This window comes from Humulus lupulus, chromosome X (genome assembly GCF_963169125.1).
Source record: "Humulus lupulus chromosome X, drHumLupu1.1, whole genome shotgun sequence".
Taxonomy (NCBI): domain Eukaryota; kingdom Viridiplantae; phylum Streptophyta; class Magnoliopsida; order Rosales; family Cannabaceae; genus Humulus; species Humulus lupulus.
The window spans coordinates 221,003,941-221,014,219 of NC_084802.1; the positions used below are offsets into that span (position 1 = coordinate 221,003,941).

Genomic DNA, 10,279 nt, shown 5'->3' on the forward strand with positions numbered 1-10,279 from the left:
TTATTTATCTTATTTTATTTAAGTTTAATTTTAAGGGTTTACAAACTACCGTTAAATATAAAAATATTTCGTTAAAGTTAACATTAAAAAAAATAAAAAACCGTTAAAATTAAGAATTTCTGTTATCTACCCACTTATTATATAGAAGAGATATAAATGACAATCAATAGTAAGATTAAAAAATAAAAATTACATCATAATAACTTGTCCTCTTTAATTAATTATAGGAAATAATTAAACTACATACATACATATAATGAAGTAAATAAAATATCAGAGGAAAAAAAATAAAAATAAAAAGGTCATGCATACATGTTATTCAAACATAAGGAGAAGACACTAAAGGGTTGCAATGTGATGACTCAGACGATATCTAATTATCTATACGTACGCATATAGATGTGCCTATTTACCATTACTTTCTTGAAAAAAAAATAAAAATTGAGGGATTCTACTTGGGAAATTTTACCCTTTATGCATCATAATATATTTAATTTTTTTTAAATGACAACATAAAAATTCTCCCCATATTATGCCCCCTCTTATATTTTGGACACAAATACCCTCCTCCCCTCCTCACTCAAATTTAACACTTCACTCTCTCTATCTCTTTCTCTCATCCCTCATTTACAGCCATTTTTTCACAGCTCGGAGGTGGAACGGATTGGAAGTTTCTTGGCGTTTTTAAGAGAAAAAATCATGGGTAAGTATCATTTCATTAATTTACTTATGAATATGAAATGTCATAGTTAGATATTAGATTTGAACTGTTCCGCAGTTGAGTTTGTATTTTTTTCTGCAACTTTTGAACTGTTCTTCGGATCGGATCTGAGATTTCCAAAATCGATAGTACATCGATGCTCCATCGATTCCCCATCGATTCCATGTTGATGCTAATGCGAACATCTAAATTAGATGATATTTTTGATGTAATATCGATGGTGTATCGATGTTGCATCGATGTCATATATGTTGATTTGGTTCAGCGTCGATATGGCATCGATATGGCATCGATGTGGCATCGATATTACATCGAAATTGAATCGCATACATAGGGCAACCATCAGCATCGATGCCACATCGATTCCATATCAATACTGAGGCAAATTTCGACGTTAGTATCGATGTAATATCGATGGTGTATCGAAATGCCATCGATGCCATATATGACATCGATGGCATTTCGATACACCATCGATATTATATCGATACTGAGGCAAATATATAATTTCGGTGTTGGTATCGATGATGTATCGATGGTGGTATCGATGTTGAATCGATGCCATATATGTTTATTTGGTTCAGCGTCGGTAAGGCATCGATGTGGCATCGAAATGGTATCGCATCGAAATGGCAACCATCAGCATCGATGATGCATCGAAATGTCATCGATGTGGCATCGATTTTGAACTACAATACAGATTTTCATAGGCATCGATTTACCATCGATTCTTCATAGATTACACTTTATTTTTATAATTTTCTTATGTTTTTTTTTTGTAAATTTGCAGGTTCCAGAGTTAATATAATTGTTTCTTACAACGGTGTTTGGGAACAGAAAGGAGAAAAATGGAATTTCAAAGCTGGTTCGAACACTATAATACATGTACCAATTGATATTGGTTACATAGAATTATTGGAGAAGTTGTATTCAAAGTTGAAAGTGGATAGGTCATTGTTTGACTTAAAGTTGGAAGTGCTGTTTACATGCAATGATTTTAGTGTAGATCCCATTGAAATCACAGATGATGAAGGAGTTAGTGCTCTTATTCTTGAAAATTCAAAGTCCTTAAAACATCGGGTTCCTTTATGCGTTAGTTCGATTGCAAAGAACATTGCTCTTATTGATCCATCTCCTAGAGCGAGTGTTAATATGGAAAATCATAATCAATCATGCACGGCTATTCCACAAACAGCTACTGGGCCAAGTGTATGCATGGGAGGTCCTAGTCATAATGAATCTTTTTTTCCCCCAACAAATCTCCCGCATGATGATGGGTATGAGTATGAGCCTTATGTCAATGACGATCCAGTTGCCCTTTTTGGTGATGATGATGAAAGAGTTGAGGGGTGCAGTAGTTCTGATGATAACTCAGAGGATTAGTTGTCGATGCTACATGTGGTTCAAGTAGATAATTTAAATGTACGACCATTGCCAAGTCGTCAAGAAAGCCAAGGACGGAGGACTGCTGGATCAGAGAGCAGTCGTCCAACTACACAAGATGATGGAAATAGATGGAGTTCTCCAGCATATACTGCTGAAGATATCCCATGCCCCTCTTATGTTATCCCCACGTTATCTGGGGTGAGTTGTGGAGTAATAGAAGTTGGGAAAGTTTTTGAGAACAAGTTAGAGTTGAAGACGAAGGCACACTTGTATGCAATGAAGCAGAACTTCGAGTTTGTAGTGAAGAAGTCAGGTACTGAAGTTTGGTATATCACTTGAAAGGATCCTGATTGTGGGTGGAGATTGAGGAGGAAGAGAATTCCTAAATCTGATATGTTCGAGATAACTCGTTTCACCAACAAACACACTTGCTCACTTGACCTCCGACATAAAGGCCATCGCCAAGCTGCACCTTGGGTTATTGGTCATTGCATAAAGAAAAAATATCAGACTGGATCGAATGCGTACATGGAAAACAACATAAGAGAGGACATTAAGAATGATTATGGCATTGAGTTGTCATATGGAAAAGCTTGGAGATGCCGAGAGAAGGCTCTTTCTTATGTCAGAGGGACACTGGAAGCATCCTACCAGAAGTTACCATCGTACCTGTTCATGCTTCAACAGAAAAATCCCGGGACGTTGACAGATTTTGTCACTGAGGAAGATCGATTCAAATATTGCTTTTTCTCACTCGGAGTTAGTAGAAGAGGGTTTCGTACATGTCGTCCTGTGTTATGTGTGGATGGTACCTTTTTAAAGAAAAAATACGGTGGGCAGATGTTATGTGTAGTCGCACTGGATGCAAATAACCATCTATATCCAGTTGCATTTGGTATTGTGGATAGTGAGAATCATGATTCTTGGAAGTATTTCATGTCAAAGCTAAAAGAAGCGATTGGGGAAGTCGAGGACCTGGTGTTTGTATCTGACAGGCATGCAAGTATTACACATGCCTTGGAAACTATTTTCCCCGATGCCTATCACGGTGCTTGCTACCACCACATTAGTATGAATGTGGTTGCTAAATTCAAGACTGATCATTGTCATGTGTTGATGTATAATGCGGCATATGCTTTTAGGAAATTCGAGTTCCACGCTAACTTCGAAAAAATCAAATCAAAAGACCCAGCCATTGCTCAATACCTAGAAGGAATGGGTTTTGATAAGTGGTCCCGTGCTTACTTTCCTGGAAATAGGTATGTCATTGTCAATTGTATTTTAATTTTTGAAATCTTCTAAATGTATGTTACTATTAAATTTTAGTTTTCCTGGATACTAGGTATAATATAATGACAAGCAATTACGCTGAAAGTTTCAACAATAAGACCCGGGACGCTAGGAGCTTTCCGATAACTACATTCGTCGAATTTATTCGCTTCACACTACAGTCCTGGTTCTGTAATAGGAGAGAAACTAGCGAGAAGACAACTACCACTCTTGCACCGACCTATGAGAAAAATTTGGTGGATATGGCTGAGAAAGCTCGATTCTTGATTCCTTATGCAATAGGGAGGCATGAGTTCCATGTGTTAGATGGTGAGATGAATGGTGAAGTCGACCTCCTGAATAAGACATGCACATGCGGCGTGTTTCAGATTATTGGTATCCCATGTGCTCATGCACTATCTGGATCCCTTAAGCGAGGGGTGAACTTTTATTCGTTGTGTTCAGATTACTATAAAATTGAGACATGGAGGTCCTCTTACACAGAATCTATATATCCTACTGGTAACGAGGAAGAGTGGATTGTTCCACATGACATTATGACAATAACAGTGAGAACACCTGCGCAGAAAAATCCGGTTGGTCGTCCAAAGAAGAAACAAGGTAGGCCTAAGACGAAACGCCATCCTTCCAATGGAGATAAATTGGTTGTTCCACGCAAGTGCAGCACTTGTGGAGGTCTAGGCCATAATAGGGCAACTTGTAAAGTTCGTGTTTGAAATTTATGGCATCAATGTTAAACTTTTTATTTGGGTACTAATGGTCTTTGTTACTCTTTTTATTTGTGTATTGATGGACTTTGTTACTCTTTTTATTTGTGTATTAATGGACTTTGTTACTCTTTATATTTGTGTATTAATGGACTTTGTTAATCGAAACGACATTTTTTATATACAATACTAAGGAGAAATATACTATTGTGTGTCATCGAAATCAAAATAAATGTTCTAACATCAAGGGTACACATTCTCATAAAAAATGTCGATGCATAATTTATCCCTTAAGTACTAAATGTTGTCCTCGATGGCATATGATAAGGGAATGTCTCCAAGAATGAACTCCAAGTGTTTGATGGCGAATACACCGCAATCTCCGCTGAAACCAAGAAATCTTTATTGTGAGTGTATTGAAAATTAAAGGAGAACATTATTGAAAATCTGAATTTAGTACGTCTACCTGGTTCTAGACTGTGGGACAATATCAGTGGACATGCGCCGCCAATCAAAGTTTGGAACGGTGATCTTCGGTCTAGCTATTTTTAACTTGGGGTGTCCTTTAAACATACCAGAAGCGTTGAGTAAAGATGGAAGCATCCTAGTCCAAGGCTCCATCAACTCAGACAACTTATTATGGCTAAAGTTAGAATGATCTGAGTCAAATACAGTGATCATCCAATCAGCGAAATTTATTTCGCAAAGGACCCAGTGCCGATTTTCCATGCACCAGTGGAAGTAGACCTCGTTGCAATCACCCCAAGGCTTCTTGTACTTTTTGGCATCTCTTTTCAGGAAATCAAGAATGTCCGAGTCCCATTGGTAAGTCCTGCCATTTTTCTTGAATTCCTCATATCTGGCAGGAATATATTGTGCAAATGATGAATCAAGTACGGTGGCTTTCACGGGGTACGTCTTCGGCAACTCAAAAAGACGTCTCCGTATAAGATAATTCGCAGCGTCGAGATGCTGCAAATAAATAGAGTAACGTTAAGGAAGAGTGGATTGTTAAAATGAGATAAATGTTCTAACAAACATAAGAGACTTACAGTTTCTGCCAACCATTCTTTTGCCACCTTCAACTTCAAGAACCAAACAGGGGTCCCATCACAACATTCCAACTTCCTTGGTCTGCTGTTATCAATCTCATCGAGTACCCATCGGTTAAAAGTTGTCAACATATCTTGATCCAACACCTTTAAAGGAAGGATCGTAACTGGGTCCTTGAACTTTGGTTTCTTGGCTGCTGGAGTATAGTCCTCGTACCTTACTGGTCTCTGTCTAGTACGCTTACCTGTAAAGGAGCAATTAGTATCTAATCTTTTAAAAACAAAAAAAAACTCATGGATTAGTCGTACCTAAGACCGTCTGCACTGGCTGAGAAGGTGTGGCTTCTCCAACAGAAGGCTCGTAACATGAGGGGAGAATTTCGTACTCTACATCATCTGTTGGAGTGGGTGCATGAGTATGTGCAGGAGTAGGTGCAGGAGTAGGTATACTACCTAGTGTTGCCAGCTTCTCTAATATGACTTCTTGATTTTTAAGGACGATACCTAGAGTGGCCTTAACATCGTCCACTGCACCTGATAGTCTGGCTATCTCACCCAACACCTCCTCATAAGCCCCAGGAGCAGGAGCAGGAGCAGAAGTAGGTTCTGTACTAGTATCTGGAGCAGACTCTGTCGGGGCATCCTCCACAAATATGCCAGCCTCAACGGCTATCTCAGCCACCGCAACAGCCTCTGCCTTAGGATCGTAAGGTCTTCCATCCTCTGGTGCAGGCTGGATCATATTCTGCAGCATCGCATACCTAGGAGCATCCCCCTCTGTCCTCTGATATACGGCATCAAAGAAGTCTCGCTCATTTGGTCGAGGCCTTAGGATAGAAATGCATGACAACTGTAATGGAAACACAACAATCAAATTAGAAATGACATAAGTTGATTAGTATAATTCAAAATTTCTTGAATTATTTAAATGTTTTATAACTTACATGTCTCCTCGCAAGTACATCCTTCAAATGCAAATGCTTCAGCTGGCCTATGCTCTCCCACTGTAGCATCCTAGGGAACTTGAATCCACAGGGCTTGGCGTGTTCCTTCTGTAAATCAAGAATCGTCTCGTACGCCCAATATTGCAAGGCTGGTGGATACCCCTTGCAAGTGTACTTTGCCTCCACCTTAAAACCCTTAGAAGACTCCGCCTCAATGATCTTCTTCGCCTTCTTACCTGGTATTGTACCACCAATCGCTTTCATATCTCTATTGAATTGTTTCACAGTTGTATCGAATGAAAGGGATCCTCATGGATACTTCTCAAAATAATCTAAATCCTCGACCATCGACAATGAATCTCGCCAAATAGCATTGTTGTTCTCAGCGCCCAATAGTATCCCCTCCACAAAGTAAACCAAACCGAGCTTGTACAAATCATCAGGTACATCGCACATACTAAAAGCTCGTTCCAAGATACTGAACCGAATGTCTTTTTCGGGTTCCACACTGAAATATGTATCAACTAGGCGGGAGGAAGTAATGTGAGGTTCAATGTCAATGGCAAGTGGTGGACAGGAGCAGCTCAGGCCGGTGATAATGGAAAACTCGTGCACCCCAAACTTACATAAGTTTGGGCCCATCAAGAAGTGCACCTCATCGCCACGCGGAGACTTGACCTTCCGCAAAAGTAGTGTGTGAACCAATGCCCCAGAGAACGAAAAGGGAGGGGCTGTGAAGAATGGTCCAAAAACAGACTCATTCACCCTCCCCAACAATCCATGCTCCTCAAATCTTTTCTTCAATTTTGTTAACCTCCCGGAACCCCTATAGGTCATACGACCGACATAATGATCCTCCATAGGGATCTCAAGTGGTGGGATACGTTTGGGTGGCATCTGCAAAATATCCAAAAAAAAAAAAAAAGAATTAGTTGAATTTATAAAAAATACTCAATCTTTTGTTCAGCATCGAAATGGGCTCGATGTACCATCGAAATAACATCGATGGAGCATGGAATCGATGCCATATATGTTCAGCATCAATGTGGCATCGATAAACCATCGTTTGCCATCGATTATGCATCAGTATCGACATGGCATCGATGTAGCATCGATGTAGCATCGATGTAGAATCGATGTAGAATCGATGTAGAATCGATGTAGCATCGATGGCCTTTCGATGGTACATCGATGCAGCCTTTCGAGTCCACATCGATGCTCCATCGATGCCATTTCGATGCTGATGCGAACATCCAATTGAGATGTTATTTTCGATGGTGTAACGATGTCAAATCGATGCCATATATGTTCAGCATCGATATGGACTCGATGTGGCATCGATGTGGCATCGATTATACTTCAGTATCGATTATGCATCGATTATGAAAGAATCGACATGGCATCGATATACCATCGATGGAGAATCGATGGAGCATCGATTACTCACTGTATGTCATCGATGGTGCATCGATGGAGAATCGATGGAGCATCGATGGAGAATCGATGCGGAATCGAAAGAACATCGACCCACAAAATTTTTGCAGAATTTGCAGAATGCACATAGAATCAAACCCATTTTAAGCTACATTTTTTGCAAAATAAAGATTAACAATCAAACCCATTTCATCGATTTATACATTACGATTCAATTTTTTTTAAAAAAAAACACATGAAAACCGAATGTCTTACCTTACCGTGGCCGGAGATGGAGAAGACGGTGGCGACGGCGACTGTGGGGAGAGAGAGAGCTTCGCCTGAGATGGTGAGAATGTGACCCGAGAGAAAATAATGAGATAGAAATGAGAGAGTTTGGCTGGGAAGAGGGAACAATTTGGTTTGGCTGGGAAGAGGAAAGAGTTCGGTTTGGCTGGGAAGAGAGAAGGTGAGGGGTCTTGATATGGGTATTTTTGTCCAAAATTTTAAAATGGCATATATATGAGAGATTATTTTATGGTGGCATTTAAAAAATATTAAGTATGTTATTACACATACTGTCTAAAATTTCCCTTCTACTTTGGTTTGTATCGCTAATATGGAGCTTTGTAGTCCGGAGTATGGTCATTATATATAGTGTTCGTTGACTGTTACATTTTTTTTGTTGACAAATGGACTGTTGGGTATTTTAAATAATTTTAAGTGTGATATTCTTCATATAGATACTTGTAGATAATATTAATATAGACACTAATAGAGAATAAAATATATACCGAAATAATATCAAATAGAATACATAAAATTCAAACATTAATGGGAAAGTTACTCTAACATGAAAATGTTTTCCAAAAATTATAAAAGATAATAAAAGTGAAAGAAAATAGATTTTAAAATTATTATTTAAAATTGAAACTGAAAAAACAAATATATATATATATCAGGTCAAAGAAAATAAAAATGAAAAATTTAATTGACTACAAAGATTTTAGTAATTGACTAATATTATGGTAGAATACAACAATAGGCATGGAGAATAGTATTGTAGAATAATAGTGAAATATAAACCCGATCAACGGAAACATTACTTAAAATCATTTCATTTTACGAAGCCATGAATACTTTAAAAGTCAATCAACATTGAGTGAGCCATTGAAAGCCAGTTTGACATTAATTTCAGTTTTTTATTTTCAAAGTTGTGTTTTTCGAGATGAGAACATAAAACAGATTTTGTAGTTTTCAAAAAATAAGAGCTGTTTGATTAATATTTTTTAAAAATTATTTTTTAGTTTTATTTTTTTAAAATCTTAAATAAAAAATTAACAAATATATTTACAAAGAGAATTTTTTTTTTAAAAGTTTGTAATAAATAATGAGATAAAATAATTTGAAAGAAAAAATGATGAAAAATAAGAAGTGAGAAAGCAATGAGAGAAAATTTGAAGAAAAATAGAAATTGATCCAAGAAAAAATAAGAGAGAATGTGATGAGAAAGAAAATGAAAAGAGAAAAGTGCGTAGAGAAAAAGTAATGAGAGATAGAATGACCAGAGAAAAAAGATGATAAGAGAGAAAATTATGATATATTAAGTGATAAGAGAGAAAGTGAGTATATAGTAATTAAGTGGTGAAAGAGAAAATGATGACATAATAAGTGATGTAAAAGAAAATAAGGAGATAGAAAATGATGAATGAAAAAGTGAAAAGATAGAAAGTAAGAAGAGAGAAAATAGCAAGAAAGTAAAGAGAGAAAATGTAAGGAGAGAAAAAGTGATGAGAGAGAAAATAAGGAGATATAAAGTGATGAGAATGAAAATGAAGAGAGAGAAAATGATGTGATAATAAATGATGTTAGATAATAATAATTAAAAAAGTGATGTGAGAAAAAAAAAAATTGAGAACAACAAAAAACAACTTTTTGTTATTCTCAAAATTTTCTATTTTTTGTAACTTTGTTCTTAAAATCTGTTTTATGAAAAAAAAAAACGCTAAACACCCTAGTTTGTTTTCAAAAAATAACTTTTAGCTTTTAAAAACAAAAAATTGTTCTTAAGTTAAGGTGCCAGTCAACCTACTGAATTGGATACAAATATATTTTGTCAGAGAAACCTGAAAAATACATCAAAAATAATGTATATCAAATAAATATTAAAACAATGACAGTAATCTATAAATGGTTTATACACAAATTCAAACAACTTACCATCATCCAGGCTTTCAAAAGAAATGGAAATGAATCTATAAAAGAAATAAAATTTATTTTCATGAATAAATACAAGCTTAGGCATATTATATATAGAGAGACAGAGGAGATATATGATAACATGAAACTTGGTAGAAACAATTGTAAAAGTAAATTCTTTCTTAAATGGCAAATGGTTTTTAAAAAAATTGATATTACATAAATAAAAAAAAAACACATCAGAGTATCATTTCATAGACTTTTTATGCACTACTACAAAAATACATTTTTAAGACACTTTTTTAGGGCACTCACCTATATGTGAGTCCTAAAAACAGCTCCTGGACTTTTTAGGAATGCATTACAAGTCTTTAAAGAATTTTTTTTAGGGCTCGCGGAGCGAGTCCTAAAATCTATGTGTATCCTAAAAGTTTAATTTTTTTTTTAACAAACATCTCATGGACTTTTTAGGATACTCATTGCGAGTCCTTAAAGAATTTTTTAGGACACGCAGTGCAAGTCCTAAAAACTTATGTGTGTCCTAAAAGTTTGAATTTTAAAAAATCA

At 36.4% G+C, this 10,279-nt stretch overlaps 3 protein-coding genes across 3 annotated transcripts; 1 reads left to right on the forward strand and 2 right to left on the reverse strand.

The window, feature by feature from the left end:
• The first annotated feature begins 465 nt into the window (after window positions 1-465).
• Window positions 466-4,113, forward strand: LOC133806789 (uncharacterized). Its single transcript, XM_062244878.1, has 4 exons — window positions 466-703; window positions 1,512-2,032; window positions 2,795-3,366; window positions 3,450-4,113. Exons 1-4 carry the CDS (start codon window positions 700-702, stop codon window positions 4,111-4,113), a joined length of 1,761 nt encoding a protein of 586 aa, XP_062100862.1. The 5' UTR covers window positions 466-699.
• Window positions 4,114-4,401: 288 nt separating this feature from the next.
• Window positions 4,402-6,367, reverse strand: LOC133806791 (uncharacterized). Its single transcript, XM_062244879.1, has 5 exons — window positions 6,101-6,367; window positions 5,466-6,006; window positions 5,157-5,401; window positions 4,571-5,076; window positions 4,402-4,489 (listed from the first exon to the last, which is right to left on the reverse strand). The coding sequence occupies exons 1-5, from the start codon at window positions 6,362-6,364 to the stop codon at window positions 4,402-4,404; spliced, it is 1,644 nt and encodes a 547-aa protein (XP_062100863.1). The 5' UTR covers window positions 6,365-6,367.
• Window positions 6,368-6,409: 42 nt separating this feature from the next.
• LOC133805107 (uncharacterized) lies at window positions 6,410-7,946 on the reverse strand. Its single transcript, XM_062243207.1, has 2 exons — window positions 7,790-7,946; window positions 6,410-6,997 (listed from the first exon to the last, which is right to left on the reverse strand). Exon 2 carries the CDS (start codon window positions 6,995-6,997, stop codon window positions 6,410-6,412), a length of 588 nt encoding a protein of 195 aa, XP_062099191.1. The 5' UTR covers window positions 7,790-7,946.
• Window positions 7,947-10,279: the final 2,333 nt, after the last annotated feature.

Bases quoted from the DNA above. Each gene is read 5' to 3' on its own strand.
- LOC133806791 (XM_062244879.1), bottom strand. From the start codon at position 6,364: ATGAAAGCGATTGGTGGTACAATACCAGGTAAGAAGGCGAAGAAGATC. The intron at 5,402-5,465 runs GTACGACTAATC...GCTCCTTTACAG, and splicing joins GCCAGTGCAGACGGTCTTAG to GTAAGCGTACTAGACAGAGA. The intron at 4,490-4,570 runs GTAGACGTACTA...TCTTGGTTTCAG, and splicing joins GTCCCACAGTCTAGAACCAG to CGGAGATTGCGGTGTATTCG.
- LOC133805107 (XM_062243207.1), bottom strand. From the start codon at position 6,997: ATGCCACCCAAACGTATCCCACCACTTGAGATCCCTATGGAGGATCAT.
- LOC133806789 (XM_062244878.1), top strand. The intron at 2,033-2,794 runs GTTGCCCTTTTT...ATGCTTCAACAG, and splicing joins CTTATGTCAATGACGATCCA to AAAAATCCCGGGACGTTGAC. The intron at 3,367-3,449 runs GTATGTCATTGT...CCTGGATACTAG, and splicing joins GCTTACTTTCCTGGAAATAG to GTATAATATAATGACAAGCA.